At 40.9% G+C, this 19,135-nt stretch overlaps 3 protein-coding genes across 5 annotated transcripts in view; 2 read left to right on the top strand and 1 right to left on the bottom strand.

Annotated features, from left to right (window-relative positions):
• The window catches only part of rxraa (retinoid X receptor, alpha a), a 57,496-nt gene extending 54,696 nt beyond the window's left edge, over positions 1–2,800 (top strand). Inside the window, exons 9-11 of the mRNA XM_083900014.1 lie at positions 696–787; positions 2,359–2,464; positions 2,570–2,800. Of these exons, the coding sequence (XP_083756140.1) occupies positions 696–787; positions 2,359–2,464; positions 2,570–2,717 (346 nt within the window). The 3' untranslated portion in view covers positions 2,718–2,800. The remainder of the gene's footprint in view (positions 1–695; positions 788–2,358; positions 2,465–2,569) is intronic.
• Positions 2,801–8,558: 5,758 nt separating this feature from the next.
• wdr5 (WD repeat domain 5) lies at positions 8,559–12,553 on the bottom strand. Its single transcript, XM_083890578.1, has 14 exons — positions 12,414–12,553; positions 11,257–11,369; positions 11,020–11,128; positions 10,852–10,925; positions 10,302–10,391; positions 10,127–10,216; positions 9,950–10,033; positions 9,809–9,864; positions 9,619–9,665; positions 9,409–9,484; positions 9,294–9,327; positions 9,117–9,191; positions 8,939–9,026; positions 8,559–8,845 (listed from the first exon to the last, which is right to left on the bottom strand). Exons 2-14 carry the CDS (start codon positions 11,332–11,334, stop codon positions 8,745–8,747), a joined length of 1,002 nt encoding a protein of 333 aa, XP_083746704.1. The 5' UTR covers positions 11,335–11,369; positions 12,414–12,553; the 3' UTR covers positions 8,559–8,744.
• Positions 12,554–12,945: 392 nt separating this feature from the next.
• LOC310927675 (bromodomain-containing protein 3-like) lies at positions 12,946–17,437 on the top strand. 3 transcript variants are annotated; one of them, XM_083890043.1, is made up of 11 exons: positions 12,946–13,546; positions 13,939–14,260; positions 14,742–14,879; positions 14,945–15,083; positions 15,392–15,444; positions 15,543–15,851; positions 15,934–16,062; positions 16,138–16,335; positions 16,609–16,706; positions 16,786–17,060; positions 17,136–17,437. In XM_083890043.1, the coding sequence occupies exons 2-11, from the start codon at positions 14,078–14,080 to the stop codon at positions 17,237–17,239; spliced, it is 1,626 nt and encodes a 541-aa protein (XP_083746169.1). In that variant the 5' UTR covers positions 12,946–13,546; positions 13,939–14,077; the 3' UTR covers positions 17,240–17,437. The 3 variants fall into 3 exon arrangements, with proteins under 3 accessions (XP_083746169.1, XP_083746167.1, XP_083746168.1); XM_083890041.1 differs by having other exon boundaries at positions 15,540–15,851; XM_083890042.1 differs by having other exon boundaries at positions 12,950–13,038; positions 15,540–15,851.
• The last annotated feature ends 1,698 nt before the right edge of the window (positions 17,438–19,135 follow it).

Here is a 19,135-nt window from a genome sequence, read left to right as displayed (position 1 = left end):
CCCTCCTCTCTCCTCCTCCTCCCTCCTCTCTCCTCCTCCTCCCTCCTCTCTCCTCCCTCCTCTCTCCTCTCTCCTCCCTCCTCTCTCCTCCTCCTCTCTCCTCTCTCCTCCTCTCGTTGTTGTCATTCTCAGCTTCAGGTCATTTTCCATCTCAGTGTTAACTGTGACGAACATTAAGATCCAGATAAATGATAATGTTCTGTCTTCACTGAACAAATGAAGAGGATGATTTAGTGGAACACTCCACTTGCTCTCTCTCTCTCTCTCTCTCTCTCTCTCTGTATATGTCTATGTCTCTCTCTCTCTCTCTCTCTCTTCCTCGGAGCACAAATTGAATTAGAATAAAAGAGTTTTCAGTCTCAGACTCAGAGGAGAAAGAGACGGAGTGAGAGTGAAAATAAAGGGAGGGTGTGACCGAGGGGTGAGGAGTTCACACACACACACACACACACACACACACACACACACACACACACACACTGTGGTTTGTGTCTTTCTAAAAACCATGTAGTAAACATAATGAGTGTGCAGAGGAGTCTTGTAAAGTTTTCCACTGATCTCATGTGGCCACAGACTCACTGTGTGTGTGTGTGTGTGTGTGTGTTATTTGTGTTGAAATAGATCTGAGGGATTATTTTTAATCTGTGCTTCCCTGTAATCTGGACTTTTCCTGCTGTTTTTCCTGATGTTTGCAGAGTTCTCACAGAGCTGGTGTCAAAGATGAGGGACATGACCATGGATAAGACTGAGCTGGGCTGTTTGAGAGCCATCGTCCTCTTTAACCCTGGTGAGTTCAGGGTCAAAGGTCACGGTGGACACACACTGTTGACACACTGTGGACACACACACAGCTAAAATCAATCTGTGATTATTTGACATTAATCACTGACATAATGTTTATTTTGGGTCATGTTTCTGTTTACTTTGATGCTAAAATATATTATTATATTATTATATTGTTATAAATGAGTTTTAGTTACAGTGATTTTGACATTTCCTCTGTTTTCTCAAAAATCTCTTTGTTTATTTCATGTAAATGATTGTAAACGTTCTGTGTGTGTTAGAGAGGAGGCGTGTCCATGTCTCACACACACATCAATGTGTTTATAATATCGTTATAATGAAACGTTCACTGTGTAGAAATATAATACTGATGTTTTTCATGAACTCAACTTCAGTGACAGTTTGACTTTCTATAGTTTTATTATCATCATAATAAACATCTGTTCTCTCTTTGTTTTTGTTGGGAAATGTGAACTGACACACACACACACACACACACACACACACACACACACACACACACACACACACACACAGACTTTATGACCACTTTATAAATCAACACAATTACAAATATCTACTTCATGAATGACATCTACAAAGAACTACTGGTTGCAGTACCATAAAATGTCTGCAGGTGGAGCTCCGGAGATGAAAGGGCTGGAAAACTTTTTCGATTTTTTTATTTTTATTTTTTTAATATTTGGTCCAAAATTTTACAAAAACATCATACAATACTATGTCGATAAAAAAATTTAAAAGAAATTTGACCAAAAATCTTTGGTCCAAAATTTTACAAAAAACGTCATACTATACTATGACGTCCAACATTTGAAAATAATTTTGAAAAAAATAAATTTGGTCCAAAATTTGACAAAAACGTCATACTATACTATGTCGTCCAAAAGTTGAAAAAAAATTAGAAAAAAAAATTGGACAAAAAATTTGACCAAAAAGTCAAACTATGTTGTCTAAACTTTGAAGAAAAAATTGAAAAAAAAAGAAAATTGTCCAAAATTTGACAAAAAAGTCATACTATACTATGTCGTCCAAAATTAGATTTTTTTCTTTTTTTTGACAAACAGAGTATAACATGTTATAGCAACCTCAGGAAGTGATTTCAATGAAAACAAAGTGAGGACCGGCCAAAATGTCCTCACTCTGTAAAAATGACCTCACTTTGTTGGTTAAAAACCCTCACTGGTCCTCAGTATGCCGCAAGTACAAGAACACACACACACGCACACACACACACACACACACGGTGACGGTGAACTCACTGATCGACAACAATGTTCTTTCATCACAGACGTTCACCGATGACGTGTTTGTGTTGTTTATCAGATTAAGTCCTGAAATAACTGCTGTGTCCTAATTGGTTTAATCCAGAATATCACACGTCTATAAAGAGAATAAAGAGGCTCAGTCTGTTGTGTTATTATGGTCTGTCCTAACTGTAGTTGTGTTATTATGGTCTGTCCTAACTGTAGTTGTGTTATTATGGTCTGTCCTAACTGTAGTTGTGTTATTATGGTCTGTCCTAACTGTAGTTGTGTTATTATGGTGTGTCCTCAGACTCTAAAGGTTTGTCTAACCCTGGTGAGGTGGAAGCTCTGAGAGAGAAAGTCTACGCGTCTTTAGAGGCTTACTGTAAACACAAGTACCCTGAGCAGCCTGGGAGGTACACACACACACACACACACACACACACACACACACACACACACACTGTGTTGTTGTTGTTGTTGTCTGTTTATTTACGATGTGTCTGTTGTTGTTGTGACAGGTTTGCTAAGCTGTTGCTACGGTTACCAGCGCTGCGCTCCATCGGCCTGAAGTGTCTGGAGCACTTGTTCTTCTTCAAGCTGATCGGGGACACGCCCATCGACACCTTCCTCATGGAGATGCTCGAAGCACCGCATCAAATGACATGATGACTAAGCCCCGCCCCCCTCCCTCTGGGACAATGGAACAATGTTTTATACTTTGTAAAAATCTATAAATAAGAAAATCTATGTGTGAGAATCACACAGCGACTGAGGACAAACGTCATGAGCCAATGAGAAGAAGCAGAGAAGATCAGCTGTGAAGACTCCAGGTCTGGACCATCAACTGAGATCAGCTGAGATCAACTGAGATCAACTGAGATCAACTGTGATCAACTGTGATCAACTGTGATCAACTGTGATCAACTGTGATCAGGACAATCATAGACTTGGACCTGATCCGTCCTTCAGGACTCGACTGAGAGCAAATCAGTGCGTCATCTCATTCCTGCCTGACTCCACTGAACCATCAGCTGAACCAGAGGCAGGTCACCAGGTTACCAGGTTACCAGGTCACAAGGTCACCAGGTCACCAGGTTACCAGGTCACCAGGTCACCAGGTTACCAGGTTACCAGGTCACCAGGTCACCAGGTTACCAGGTCACCAGGTCACCAGGTCACCAGCTGTTCAAAAACAAAACCTCAGGACTCTTCTCAAAACTAACCAACACAAACATTTCTTACTCTGTTAGCACTGTGCAACATGGACGGAGGACAAACTCAACCAACCAGTTAACTAACCAACCAGCCAGCAAACCAAACAACCAATCAGCCAGCAAACCAACCAACCAACCAGTTAACTTACCAGTTAACCAACCAGCAAACTAACCAATCAACCAGTCAACAAACCAGCCAGTTAACTAATCAGTTAAACAACCAGTCAACCAACCAACCAGTTAACTAACTAACCAGTTAATCAACCAACCAGTTGTACTTACCGGTCAACCAGCCAACCAAACAACTATTCAACCAACCAGTCAACAACTTAACAATCAACCAGCCAGCCAACTAGTTAACAACCGACCAGTTAACTAACCGGTCAATGAATCAAACCAGCAGAAGCAGAATCACCTTCATCTCTTGTCCCTCATGTCCCTCGTCTCTCACGTGTCCCTGGTGTCTCATGTCTCGTCCCTGGTGTCTCATGTCTCATGTCTCGTCCCTGGTGTCTCATGGTTCGTCCCTGGTGTCTCATGGTTCGTCCCTGGTGTCTCATGTCTCATGTCTCGTCCCTGGTGTCTCATGTCTCATGTCTCGTCCCTGGTGTCTCATGTCTCGTCCCTGGTGTCTCATGGTTCGTCCCTGGTGTCTCATGGTTCGTCCCTGGTGTCTCATGGTTCGTCCCTGGTGTCTCATGTCTCATGTCTCGTCCCTGGTGTCTCATGTCTCATGTCTCGTCCCTGGTGTCTCATGTCTCGTCCCTGGTGTCTCATGGTTCGTCCCTGGTGTCTCATGTCTCGTCCCTGGTGTCTCATGGTTCATCCCTGGTGTCTCATGGTTCGTCCCTGGTGTCTCATGGTTCGTCCCTGGTGTCTCATGTCTCGTCCCTGGTGTCTCATGTCTCATGTCTCGTCCCTGGTGTCTCATGGTTCGTCCCTGGTGTCTCATGGTTCGTCCCTGGTGTCTCATGTCTCGTCCCTGGTGTCTCATGTCTCATGTCTCGTCCCTTGTGTCTCATGGTTCGTCCCTGGTGTCTCATGGTTCGTCCCTGGTGTCTCATGACACAGTGTTGTGGTCACAGCTGCATGTTTGAGCTTCTTAAAACAGACTGAGCTCATGTTTCTCAGTATTTTCACATGATTTTCACTTTCATTATTACATCTGTTTACATCGTCACTGAACCACGAGGACACAAGGACATGAGGACTCAAGGACACAAGGACATGAGGACACGAGGACATGAGGACACAAGGACATGAGGATACAAGGACATGAGGACTCAAGGACACAAGGACATGAGGACACGAGGACACAAGGACATGAGGACTCAAGGACACGAGGACATGAGGACTCAAGGACACGAGGACATGAGGACACAAGGACATGAGGATACAAGGACACGAGGACATGAGTACATGAGGACACAAGGACATGAGGACACAAGGACACAAGGACATGAGGATACAAGGACACAAGGACATGAGGATACGAGGACATGAGGACACGAGGACACAAGGACATGAGGATACAAGGACACGAGGACATGAGGATACGAGGACATGAGGACACGAGGACACAAGGACATGAGGATACAAGGACACAAGGACATGAGGATACGAGGACATGAGGACACAAGGACACAAGGACACAAGGACATGAGGATACAAGGACACAAGGACATGAGGATACGAGGACATGAGGACACCTGTGTGTGTTGTTGCTGCAGAGACATTGTCTGTGTTTGTTTGTTTGTTTGTTTGTTTGTTTGTTACTTGGCACTTAACCTCACGACGCTCGGGTTCATAAACAAAGAGATGATGATGATGATGATGATGATGATGATGATGATGATGATGTCATCGACCTCTGTGATCGTCCTCGCACAGTCTCTCTCTCTCTCTCTCTCTGCACTTCTCTGGACAAACAAGTGTTATTATTGTTGTTATTATTGTTGTTATTATTATTATTGTTGTTATTCTTAAACTGAAAGTCGCCTCCATGTTTTGTATAAATGAGCTTCTTCTTCTTCTTCTGTCTCTAAATGCTGCAGCTGCTGCAAATCTATGCATTCAGTGCATTTTCCAAAGATCGTCATTCAAACCTCTGTCATCACACTTCACCTGTGTGTGTGCGTGCGTGCGTGCGTGCGTGCGTGCGTGCGTGCGTGCGTGCGTGCGTGCGTGCGTGCGTGCGTGCGTGTGTTCTTAGGACCAGTGAAGGGTTTTTAACCAACAAAGTGAGGACATTTTTACAAAGTGAGGACATTTTGCTCGGTCCTCACTTTGTTTTCATTTAAATCACTTCCTCATGTTCTAAACATGTTATACTCTGATTTTAACACAGATCCTCAATTTGGTACAAAAACCCAGTTTTCCAACCCTGGTGTTTCACACACATTTTGCTCTGGGGCTCCACCTGCAAACATGTTATGGTACTGCACCCAGTAGTTCTTTATAGATGTCATTCATGAATTAGATATTTGTAATTGTGTTGATTTATAAAGTGGAAATGCTGGTCCTCAGTATGCAGCAAGTATAAGAATGTGTGTGTGTGGAAAAAACCTCTTTAAAGTGACGTTTAAAAACAGAGTTGATAAATATCACTGAGTCCTGTTTTAAATGAACTGAAGTCAAAACATTACGTTTGGAAGAGCAAATTAAATGAAATCATTCCATTTTAAAATCAAATGACATTTTTTTCATAATTCAAATCTAATTATCAGTTGTTTTTCACTGCTTTAACTTTGACACTTGAACATTTTTTGTGATCGCTTCAGTTTTTAGCGTCACTTCAAAGTTTTAGCAGCGTCAGAAGATTTGATCTTCACTTTGAATTTGAAATAAAAAGACAAAAAAAAAGTCTTGATTCAAAAAAGAAACAGTGTTTGTTTCCACTGTGATTCTGGCCCCTGATCTGAGGGCTGATCTGAGGGGAGGGGCCCCCTGATCTGAGGGGGGGGGGGGGGCTGATCTGAGGGCCCCCTCAGTTGTGTGCGGTCAGTCAGAGAAAGTGAAGGTGTTTGTGTTTGTGTAGCTGAGATCTTTGAAAAGTCTGATGATTTCACTTCAGACTCCATCAACAACACTTTCTCTTCATCTGCTTCTTCTTCTTCTTCATCAGAGGAGTCACAGAGTAAAGTGCTGTGGGCGCCCTCTGGTGGAAGAGAAGCAGCACTGCAACATTACTTGAATTCTTCTTTCAGCAGAGCACTTTGACCCAGTGTTGTTCTTCTTCTTCTTCTTCTTCTTCATCAGTCAAACCTCAGTGTCAGCGCGTGTTTAAAGTGAAAATAAGAAGCAATAACTTGATCATTGGCTTTTATTGTTTTATGATCTTTTTATGATGATAATCTTGACTGAGTTTACAGTATTTCTTCTAATCTGGGAAAAAACCATGAGTGTTTGTCTTCAAAGATGTTTCTCTTGTGCTCTGCTCACCACAGGTGTTTAAAGCCATAAACCATGATGATGATGATGATGATGATGATGATGATGATGATGATCCTACATGAATGCTTTATAACTAAAGCTCTATTTTGTTAATATGTATATGTGTATATATTTATAATTATATATGAGAGAGAGGGACGAGTCAGCAGAATCATGGGTCAAAGGTCGTTAAATGTTTAAAAACCAACAAAAAAAAGATCTATTTTTGTACAAAGGTGATTTTCTTCTGCTTCTGTTCTCTCTGCCTTCTTCTGTCTACGCTGTGGAAACGCTCATCGGACTTATTGGTCTCCATGGTAACAGCCTTTCACTTTTTCACTGGAGACGGGACTTTCTTCTTCTTTGGTTTTATTTGTGTCTGTTTTTAAAGGATCATCTGTTGTTTGTGGGTCGTTCTCTGATAAAAAAAAAAAAGATGATTAAAAAAATGAAAGTGATTGAGTTTGTGACGCAGTGAAAACAAACGTAGACTGACTTTACGTTTGTGACGCAGTGACAACAAACGTAGACTGACTTTACGTTTGTGACGCAGTGACAACAAACAAAAACTGAGTTTACGTTTGTGACGCAGTGACAACAAACAAAAACTGACTTTACGTTTGTGACGCAGTGACAACAAACGTAGACTGACTTTACGTTTGTGACGCAGTGAAAACAAACAAAAACTGAGTTTACGTTTGTGACGCAGTGACAACAAACAAAAACTGAGTTTACGTTTATGACGCAGTGACAACAAAACTGAGTTTACGTTTATGACGCAGTGACAACAAAACTGAGTTTACGTTTGTGACGCAGTGACAACAAACAAAAACTGACTTTACGTTTGTGACGCAGTGACAACAAAACTGAGTTTGCGTTTGTGACGTAGGGACAACAAAACTAAAACTGACTTTACGTTTGTGACGCAGTGACAACAAACGTAGACTGACTTTACGTTTATGACGCAGTGACAACAAAACTAAAACTGACTTTACGTTTGTGACGCAGTGACAACAAACGTAGACTGACTTTATGTTTATGACGCAGTGACAACAAACGTAGACTGACTTTACGTTTATGATGCAGTGACAACAAACGTAGACTGACTTTACGTTAATGACGCAGTGACAACAAACGTAGAAAAACTGTTTTTATTGAGTTCAACGTAAACATGTTTCACCAGAAAAACCAAAAAACATCTTCCGGTGAAGGCGAGAGAACAAAAACAGCAGAGTTACAAAAAGACAGAACACATCACTGGAATAATATATGTACAAAAACTACATCACAAAAGAACGTCATGGTAACTGTGAAATATTAACATTTGTTTCTGAAGATGGAACTAAATTTAATGACATTATTATTATAATCATTATCATTATTATTATGTGACATCATGGAGTTCAAGTTTATAACTAAATTCCTGATTATTGAGCTTTTTTGTTTTTACTTGATATATAATAATTAACATTAAGAGGAAAAAAAGAAGTTAAAGGTCCAGTGTGTCAAATGTAGGTGAATTTAATGAATTAAAATAAAATAATGAAGTGTTTTTTTTTACAGTAGCCCACTGTGGACAAACTTTACACACTGCACCTTTAAACATGAAGCCATGACGTCGATATACAAACACTGAGACTTTAAAAAAAGAACAAAGTAGAAATGAGCATTACATTTATTGTAGAAAAACAAAGTGTGTGTGTGTGTGTGAGAGAGAGAGAGAGAGAGAGAGAGAGAGAGAGAGAGAGAGAGAGAGAGAGAGAGAGAGAGCTGGTTAATACAGTGATTAGAAAAATAAGAGCAGAGAAACACTGTAACAATATTACAATAGTGTAACAATACTGTAACAACAGTGCAACAATAGTGTAACAATGTTACAATACTGTAACAATAGTGTAACAATGTTACAATAGTGTAACAATAGTGTAACAAATGTCACCACGGTACGTTCAGAGACAAAAGACAGACGAGGACAGTCGTGTCCACTGCAGTTCAAATGTCTCTGCTGTCGTTTTCTCTTCCAATGAAAACTTGAAAAGTTTCAAAGTTAGCAGTCGCTTCTCCATAACTTGATGGTTTTGTCGTTTTCTAAGGCCGCAGACGCGATGATGTTCTCTGTGGGGTGACAGGCGGTCGAGATGACCACGTCTGCACACAGACGACAACACACATTAACACAAAGGCGACAAAAACACACAATAATCTGATCATCGTCATAATAATAATAGTGTTTAAAGTCACCTGTGTGTCCCTGCAGCTTCTGCACAATCTCCTTGGTCTGAAGGTTCCAGATATAAACCATGTTGTCCTCTGAGCCCGACACGATCCACTGACACACGGAGAGAAACCGACGTCAGAGACTTTAAAAACATCCAGACATTCATCAGTCAGCAGATAAACAGACACCAGTGGGAGTTACCTTTCCACCTGTGACTGAGAAGTTAGCAAATATGCAGTACTTCTCGTTTTTATGGCCCGTGTATGTTTTCAAACACTGAAACACAAGCACGTAAAGATAGATTTAAATATACAGATACATATAAAGTCATAATTATACGTTTAGTAGATTTAAAAAGACGTGGTGACAGCAGCTCACCTTTCCTTTACTGTAGTCCCACAGTTTCAGTGTGCTGCAGAGAAACAAACAGCACAGTCACACACACACACTGTAGCTGTGATGTTACACTGCCCCCTGCTGGTGTAAAACTCACTTGTCCAGTGTAGCGGCCAGGATGTATTTGCCGTTGGGAGAAAACTTGACGAAGGAAACGGGAGGGTTGTCGTCGTCTGACCAGAGAAAACAAACGCTTTATAAAATCTGTAATCTCTAATCTGTAATCAGTAATCAGTAATCAGTAATCAGTAATCTCTAATCTGTAATCTGGGAGGACAATAGTGAGGACATGTCCACCACGTCTTACCTATGAGCGTCTTCAAACACTGTCCTGACGCTGTGTCCCAGATTCGACTGAATATGAAAGAAAAGATTCATAAACATCCACATAGAAAAAAGTATATATATGTATATATGTATATGTATATGTATATATGTATATGTATATGTATATAGATGTGTGTATATTTAAGCTGGTGTTAAAGGTGTGTTGTCACCAGAGGCCGTCGTAGCTGCTGGACACGATCAGAGATCCGTCTCTGTTGAAGTGAACCTGTAAAAACACGTCGTCATCATCAGAGATCACTGAGGTTTAGTTTAAGGCTGAGCTCGTGTTTAAAGAATAAAAACCCTCGTACAGCAGAGACCGGGTCAGAATGAGCCGGCAGAGTTTTCAAACATTTGCCCGTCTTCACGTCCCAGATCCTCACGCTCTCATCAAACTGGAAGCAAAAACAGAGTCAGAACCAAACACACAAGCAAAGTCAGGTCTTTCCAAACGTCTGCTTTCCGTCTGCTGCCGTTTCCTAACTCACCGACCCCGACACGATCAGGTTAGACTGAGGGTTGAAGTTACAGCAGAAGACGTAGTTACTGTGGCCTTTGAGAGTTTTCAGACATTTTCCCTGGAGGAGAGAAGAGAAGTGAGATGAGTGGATGAAGCTGAAGCTCAGGGTTAATCATCACAGTGTGATCACACAGTTACTCAACTGAGCTGACGTCCCAGATCTTCAGAGTTTTATCGTCTGACGCAGACACCAGGAGGTTAGAGTCAGACGACCAGGCCACGTCTGAGATGCCCTGTTCAGTCACGGCAAACAATCAGTTAGACGTGAAACAGAAATCACTGTTTTAGAAAGACTTTCCCTGTTGAATCCACCACAGACGCTGTGTTTGTCTCAGAGTAACAGACACAAGGTTTCAAGGCCTTTGTTTTTGGAGCGTTGATGGATCGTGACTGTGAGAAAGTGACTCAGCTCAGTTCATTTCTGAGGGTTGTTTTTCAGTTGGCAAAGCAATAAAAACACAAACTATTGCACAATAGCACAGTAAACAAGGACAACAAAGACAAACAAACACATAAACACAATCCAAATTATAAGAAACAATAAACAACATAAAAACACTGATAAGTGAATATAGATCAAACAGAGTGACTGTGCAGAGTCTGAACACGACGTTTACGATGTTTACAAAGTGATCACAGCGACTTTCTCCAAACATGAAATCACAAACACTGATCACTGAAGAGGAAACTCACCAGTTTGTGTCCAGCTATGGTTTTCTCAAACTTGCCGTCATAAGCGCCCCAGATTTTGATGAGTTTATCAGCAGCTGTAAAGACAGATCATCATCATCATCATCATCATCATCACGATAATCACTTATTCATCAGCAGTAAACAGGTGAACGGTGTGTAAACACTCACAGGAACTGGCCAACCACTCTCCACTGGGACTGAACTTCACAGAGGACACAGCTTTGGTGTGACCGGCCAACGTGAACTTCAGGCTGTAGTTTGGTTTAGCCGGAGCAGACTGGACATGAAGACAGAAAAACATGTTTACAGATCAACATCCACAGAAAGTGATCAGAGAGTCAGAGAGTCAGAGTCAGAGAGTCAGAGTCGGAGAGGACAGAAACACAGAAACACACAGATACAAACCTTGCTTTGACTGGAAGAAGCTGACGGCACAACCTGAGGTTTGGTGTCAGTCTCTGGTTTCTTATCTTCTGTTGCCATGGTGATGAAATGATTGGCAGCTATTGTTCAAGACCCTGAGACGGAGGAGGAGGAGAAGCAGATGTTTGAGTGAAAGGTGAGACATCCTTTTTCCTGTGTGTGTGCTTTGTGGCTCCGCCCACTCCGCTTGTTCCACAGGTGAGTCCACTTCAGTGATCACTCTGTGGAGATAAAAGCTGTGGAGAAGCTGCTCCAGACCTTCTCTGAGGAGCAATGATGACAGTCTGTGGTGTCTCTAGTCAAAGGTAAGTGAGATATATTCTCTCCACTGGAGGAAAGGTGTGTTTTTACTTTGGTTTGATCTGACTGTTTAACTTAATGCTGTCTTTCTCTCTCTCTTATAGGCCGGTCAGCTACTGCTGGAGCAGCTCGCTTTAAGTTTACATAACACTTAATTCATTGTAAATACTCTTTTTTTTAATATATATATATATATATATATATGTATATGTATATGTATATATATATGGTTAGGTTTTGGTTGTCTGTGCTTTTCTTCCTTTAAAATACTCCCTCATCACCTGGACTTTACGGTTAAGGATAATTCATGAATTAAAAATGATATGTTTGTTATTGAGTAAATATTAAGTAAAAGTCTGAAAGAAAACCTGATCCTGATCTGTTAATGACTGATGTTTACATTCTATTGTTGAATACATTTGTTCTATTTTGATAAATTGTGTTTTAATTTAACACAGGTGACGTCACGGGTTTGTTTGGGCTTTAGCTTTAGCCGGCTAACGCTAATGACCGGTTAAAGCACAATAAAACCAACATTTGACACCGGGTTTGTGTTTATTTGTCAGATTGTGACTTTAATACGTGTTTAAATGACGCGTGTGTTTTTAATTTAAACTCAAACAAAGGCTTCAGTGAACTGAGACTCTCAGTTTAAACGTTTATGAAACGATCAACATTTATTTATACAACTGCGACATAAACCGAGAACAAGAGGCTCGTGTGAATAAAGATGAAATGTTTAAAATGGTGTTGTTGTTTTTAAAGCTGATTTATGAAGCCACTGAAAGGCCCCTCCATTCAAACAATGACAATCACACACAATCAGACGCAAAACTCACGTGATTTCACTGCGGCTTCAAACTCGCACCGTGTAAATGTTCACTTATTTATCCACTGACGAGATAAAAGTGCACACTTTGATTCACGAGGCCATTAAAAAGAGGAAAAAGCCGCTGATGAACGTTTCACGGGAACAACGAGAAGCGAAGAATAATGTGGACACAAGCTGCTGCTGCTGCTGCTGCTCTGCGCAGGCGCAGACCGCTCAGGAGGGACGGCAACACGCGAGGGACAAACATGTCCAAACACAACTGTAATTCAGATGAATACGTCATTATTCCGAAGTAAATGAATGAATAAACTCAACAATAAAAACAAAAGATACAATTTTTATTTTAAAGATGAGATGGAAAGTCATTAACGGAAACATCTTGACCAGCACTCCAGTCCTGTAGGTGGCGCTAATGCGTGTTTGCGCTGGTTTTCCAACGGCGATTGTACCAAACAACAGAAGAAGAAATTGCTGCTGGAGGACCTGCTAGCTGCTGCTGCTAACCTGCTGGTGTGTGTGTGTGTGTGTGTGTGTGTAGCTTTAGCCGTGGCTAACTTGGCTCCGTGTGTGTGTGTGTGTGTGTCCCTCCTCCTACTCTTCAGCGTCTCTTCATCTCAGATAAAGTTGAATAAGTGAAGTTTGTCTGCTTTATTTGTTTCACGTTCACACCTGCGACACAATAACATGCTATAAAAGTCATGCTAGGTTAGCTTTAGCGTCAACGCTCTACGTGTGTGTGTTAGCAAAAGTAAAGTTTAAAGTCACTCGTGTTCCACCTTTACCTGACTTTACGTGTCTTTACCTGTCGAACATTAACGTGTCTGTTTCCCCGCTGTTGTTTTAGCTTAGTTAGCACCTGCAACAACGTCATGTTTACGTTAAACTGTGTGGACTGTTAGCACGTGCTATATCCCATAATAGTCTCTCTATGTTAGTGCTCGTGAGTTCGTGTTAACGCGTCGTGTGTTGCTGTCAAAAGGCCGTGATTTTGCTTAAAAGAGGATTCAAATAACAACAAAGCTACAGCTAACGACTGTACCTCACCATGCTAATGACAGTTAGCTTCTCTGGGCGTTAAAGAAAAGTTTAAGTTAGTTTAACAGCTGCTTGTTCACACTCTCAACTAAAGATGTACTTTTAGTAAGTTTTAAAATATAACATTTGCTGTGTACTTTCATAGGATAATACAAGATAAACACATTTAGTAGGAGTAATATAAACAATTAGAATAGATGTAAACACAGAAGTCTGCTTGTTTTTAAATATGTCAATATGTGAATAAATACTCTGTTGGGATTTGGTTTGAGTTTTGAAATGAAGGTGTTAAATGAAAATATGTTACTTGAGTGCTCAAATATAGCAGATTCAAATAACTAATAATTGATGTTTTTATACAGATAAAGAAGTTGGTTCTGTTACTATTTTATTTGCGGTATAGCAGCAGCAAACTTTATGAGATTATTATTCTTATATTATTTTACAAGCTCTGTACGATACTAACAGTCTTTTTATATGTGTATATGTATCTACAGGTCACAGAGTGTGGTATGAGGAGAATGTGTGAAGCTTGTGGATGTTTCCCGGGAGCTTTAAATGAGCTGGGAGACGAGTTCGGCAGAATTGACAGAAGATAACAGAAGATAACAGAGAGCATCGTCTCCTGACACCATCATGTCAGCAGATCCTCCTCAGGTGGTGAACCCTCCTCCTCCTGAAGTCACCAACCCAAACAAGTCCGGCCGCAGAACCAACCAGCTGCAGTACATGCTCAGCGTGGTGATCAAGTCGCTGTGGAAGCATCAGTTCGCCTGGCCCTTCTACCAGCCCGTCGATGCCATCTCTCTGGGATTACCAGTGAGTCGTCTGTAAATAATAATAATAATGCATTATATTTAAGGCCTTTCAAGACACTCAAATGTCCTTTAGGCTTTCAGACATGTTTTTATTTGTCAGTTTCTAATATCTAATATGTTAAGGACACATAAGAGTGTATGTATGTCTTTCTACACTGATTTTGCCAGTAAAAGAAAACATTGTAAAACCAATCACAGAATAAAAACACATTTTCTCACTGCAGTGAGTATAGAGATGCACTATCTTTAATATTTAAGATTCTAAACATAACGTTATATATATATATATATATATATATATATATATATATATATTCATTGTTAACGTCCTTGAATGTTTAATTTATTTACTTGCATAAACCAGATTATTATTGAGATGTTTGTGGTAATAATGTTAAAATGAGTTCCTGTGAAGTCATAGATCTGTCACCTCTCTGTCTAACTGACACAATCAATCTGACTGAGTATTTGTCTTTAATCAGGATTATCACACCATAATAACATTGCCAATGGACATGGGAACCATCAAGAAACGCCTGGAGAACAACTACTACCACAGCGCCAGTGAATGTATGCAAGACTTCAACACCATGTTCACCAACTGCTACATCTACAACAAGGTGAGTCACACGTGTACGAGGTCGTGTTGTCTCACACAGTTTGATTTTTTAAATCTGTCCTTCAGCCAACAGATGACATCGTGCTGATGGCTCTCGCCGTGGAGAAGATTTACTTACAGAAGGTTTCACAGATGCCTCAGCGAGAAGTGGAGATTTTACCTCATGCAGCTAAAGGGAAGGGCAAGAAAGTCAGCGCTGCAGCAGGTTAGGAAACATGACATCTATCTATCTATCTATCTATCTATCTATCTATCTATCTATCTATCTATCTATCTATCTATCTATCTATCTATCTATCTATCTATCTATCTATCTATCTATCTATCCATCCATCCATCCATCCATCCATCCATCCATCTATCTATCTATCTATAAAATAATTGAATTGAGAGTGAAAACATTGTTACTTGCAGCTGTATTTCATTCACACTCTGTGTAGAATCTTGAAAGTGAAGTTATCAGTGAACAAGTGTTGTTTTCCCTCATTACTTTGTGTAAATGCTGATCTACAGCTGCACAGGATGGAAGTGTGACGTCGTGCCCTACAGCTACAGCAGCAACAAAAGTGAGTCTGCATCAGTATCTGTGTCCATCTGTCGTTTAAATGTAAAACCTGAGTATTTTACCCGACTGATCCGTTTCTCTTTTGTATGAACGAAGAAGAAAGGCCTGAAACGGAAGGAAGGAGCGGCGTCTGATTTGCCGCCATCGCTCGGCACCAGTCCGGGTGATTTGCCCGAAAACAAGAAGAGGAGGCGGGACTTAGAGGAGAAGGATTTGCTGCAGAAACAGCCGGAGCAGAGCGCCTCCAGCAAACAGCTCAAGTACTGCAGCGACATCCTGAAGGAAATGATGTCCAAAAGACACTCGGTCTACGCCTGGCCTTTCTACGAGCCGGTGGACGCTGAAGCTCTGGCTCTGCACGACTATCATGACATCATCAAATACCCCATGGACCTGGGCACTGTTAAAGTACACACACACACACACACACACACACATCTTTACATCACACACAGTCTTCAGCTGTTGTTAACAGACATTTATGTTGTAGAAAAAAATGGATGGAGGAGAATACACAGACACTCAAGCTTTCGCTGCAGATGTTCGCCTCATTTTCTCCAACTGCTACAAATACAACCCTCCTGATCACGTCGTCGTCCTCAACGGCAGGAAACTGCAGGTGACGTCTCACTCTTCACCTGAAGCTCTTTATCAAAGAAGAACATCTGTTAAAGTCACCCTCCTACTCTTTTAGGGCGTGTTTGAGAAGAGGTTTGCTAAGATGCCTGACGAGCCCGTGGACCTGACGTCAGCGCTCTCTTCGCGCTCCGCGAAGAACGGAAGCTTCGGTCGGATCAGCGGCGGCACGTCGTCGGGCAGAGACGCGTCCGACTCGGCAGAGGAACGAGCCACGAGACTCGCTGAGTTTCAGGAGCAAGTGGGTGCAGAGCAGGTGACCTGGGATTCTAATGATAATCACAGCATCTTCTTTAAAGTCTTTGCTTTGGTTCTGTCCACTTGGCTTTTTATTGTAAAATCTAAATGATGTGTGCTCTGAGCTGTGATTGATAACTCTGAGCTGTAGAGGGCAGCGCTGCACCTGCTGAACGTGATCATAAGAAGAAGGACGAGCTTTTTGTGCTGCATGCAGACGTCAAACATCTCTGTTTTTGTGGTGCGTCTCATTTCCACCACACTCACACATATGTACTGACTGTGTGTTTAGCTGACGGAGCTCTCTGAAGCTCCGCCCATTACACCAACCAAGAAGAAAGAAAAGAGCAAGAGAAAGAGTGAAGGCACTGATTCACTCTCCACATGCAGGTTTGACACTTTTCATGACTTTATTTGAGCGTTGACTTCCTCCACAGACACTTCTGACTCCTTCATGTTGGACTTTCAGGGACTTGATGAAGGGAAGTAAAAAGTGGGATTCTGACGACGAATCTCTGCCGATGACGTACGACGAGAAACACCAGCTGAGTCTGGACATCAATCGCTTACCGGGTACGAAGCTGAGTCACGTCGTGCGCATCCTGAAGACGCGAGAGCCGTCGACGTACGACGCCAACCCTGAAGAGATCGAGATCGACTTTGAGAGACTGAAGCCGTCGACGCTGCGTGAGCTGGAACATTACGTCAGGACCAGTCTGTACAGGAAGTTTGTCAAGTTTCAAAGTAAGAGTTCGTCTGAGGGAAGTTTAAAGAAAGTCAAATCCTTTCAGCTTTGAACGTGAGTTTGTCTTGTTTCAGAAAAAGCAGCATCTCTTCACGTGGGCAGCAGCTGCAGCAGTTCTTCAGGTTCAGACTCCAGCAGCAGCTCAGACGACTTCACCTCCGACGCCACAGACTCGTAACGACTCTTTTATTTATTTCTTCTTCTGTGACCAAAGGAGAGTTCTTCAAAAATGTTAAACATGTTTATTTTTGTATTCTTTCACTGTGTTGAAAAAGAAACGTAGCACACGTCTGTGTTTTTGTATTCAAAGTGGATTCTGTTGTAAATGTCTTTGAGTTTCTGGTGGCACTTCCTGCTCAGTTTAAGGACATTTCTGTCAAACTACAATTAAAGTCTTTTTTCACCACTTTCACTCACGGTTGTCGTCGTGTTCTTCTGTCAGTGACAGCTGTGACCTTTGACCTGTGAAACAGAGCAGTGTTCATCTGTAATGTTACGTCACTTCCTCTCTTTTCTTTCTTAATCAAATATTCTGATCTGGATCAACATCAAAGTCGGCTCATTAACTTCAAGTGTGTGTGTGTGTCAGGTGGTCTCGACCTGCTGATCAGATGAATGTTCTTTATCAGTTTTTAAAAAATGACTTCATAGCAGAGTCGAGTGGAACCTTTGTACGAGTGATGACTGTCTGTTTCCTGTAGTCATGACTCAGCGCTATGTTAGAATCACACCAGTCATATATATATATATATACGTATATATATAATGACTTCTATTGTTGATTTTAACTGACTGAAAACAGCAGAGCATTCTGGGAAAATGTGTCTGAGAGAATCACAAAAGTGCACGATACACAATAAAAGATCAATAAATGCACTCATGAAGTGCACTTTAAAACGGTTGTAGTGTAGACATCGACCAGAAGATGGCGATCACGTATCATTATATTATAGGGTTAGTTGTCATGTATCTAATATCTAGAATTATTTTATAACATTCTCAGTTTAAAAGATCAGATAATGATAATAATAATAATAATAAGTTAATCAGACATTTTTATCAAAACATTCATTTAAAATGATAAAATCTATATAAACTAAGTGTTTCCTCCATCTTTACCTCTAACTTCTTTGTTTGTTCTGTTGTAAACATCTGTAAACTCTGAACGACAAATACATCATAGTAATATTGTTGTGTTACAGTTGTGTTACAGTTGTGTTACAGTCAATGTTTCTGAACACACTGAGAAAACACATCTCAAACAGTTTAGAAACAAATCATTTACAGAGAAATGAACAAACTGAGGATGAAGTAAGAACATTAATGTTTATGTTCATCTTCATCATCATCTTCATCATCTTCATCATCATCATCATCACTGCACAAACATGTCAACCATCCATCGCCACACTGATCAATAACACGACTCCACTGACAACCACTCATTTCTGACCAACACACACACACACACACACACACACACACACACATACACACACACATACACACACACACACACACACACACACACACACTGTGATTAATGGATCTTTTTTCCTTTAACATCGTAAACCCGTGTGGTTTCACGTCGTCTCTTTAAATCAGGACGTGCACAGAATAAAGTGCACGTGCACAGAATAAAGTGCACGTGCAGACTCTTCTGTCAATGATTTATGCTAATGTGACATTTAAAGAATCTTAATTGCTAATTAGCAGATGAAATAAATGTTCTTTATTAAGGATAAAGAGAAAATACTTAAACATAAGTTATTTATCCAGGAACAGATTTAGCTGAGTTTATATCTGTGAGCGTCTGTGGAAGATAAACGTCATTAACCAGGTTACATTAACCAGTGATAACCAGTGATAACCAGTGATAACCAGTGATAACCAGTGATAACCAGTGATAACCAGTGATAACCAGTGATAACCAGTGACAGATCAACCTCAATGTTTTGAAACCTTTGTTTCAAGCTGCAGTTTTACACATTTTTATCAGTTTAAACATGAAAATTCCCTGTTTTTAACTAAATTTGTGAAGAAATGATCATAATAATAAAATAAAATAACCCTG

The sequence above is a fragment of the Microchirus variegatus genome, assembly GCF_963457635.1.
Source record: "Microchirus variegatus genome assembly, chromosome: 1".
Taxonomy (NCBI): domain Eukaryota; kingdom Metazoa; phylum Chordata; class Actinopteri; order Pleuronectiformes; family Soleidae; genus Microchirus; species Microchirus variegatus.
Note: the sequence above shows the minus strand (reverse complement) of the source record. Positions and strands in the feature narration are given on the sequence as shown.

What these genes read in the sequence shown, in the direction of transcription:
- wdr5 (XM_083890578.1), bottom strand. Translation starts at nt 11,334, where the DNA reads ATGGCAACAGAAGATAAGAAACCAGAGACTGACACCAAACCTCAGGTT. An exon ending in AGAGTGGTTGGCCAGTTCCT is followed by an intron (nt 10,926 to 11,019) that starts GTGAGTGTTTAC and finishes CTGTCTTTACAG; the next exon opens with CTGCTGATAAACTCATCAAA. An exon ending in ATTCTGACCCGGTCTCTGCT is followed by an intron (nt 9,865 to 9,949) that starts GTACGAGGGTTT and finishes GTGTTTTTACAG; the next exon opens with GTTCACTTCAACAGAGACGG.
- LOC310927675 (XM_083890041.1), top strand. Translation starts at nt 14,078, where the DNA reads ATGTCAGCAGATCCTCCTCAGGTGGTGAACCCTCCTCCTCCTGAAGTC. An exon ending in GAAAGTCAGCGCTGCAGCAG is followed by an intron (nt 15,084 to 15,391) that starts GTTAGGAAACAT and finishes GCTGATCTACAG; the next exon opens with CTGCACAGGATGGAAGTGTG. An exon ending in CAGCTACAGCAGCAACAAAA is followed by an intron (nt 15,445 to 15,539) that starts GTGAGTCTGCAT and finishes GTATGAACGAAG; the next exon opens with AAGAAAGGCCTGAAACGGAA.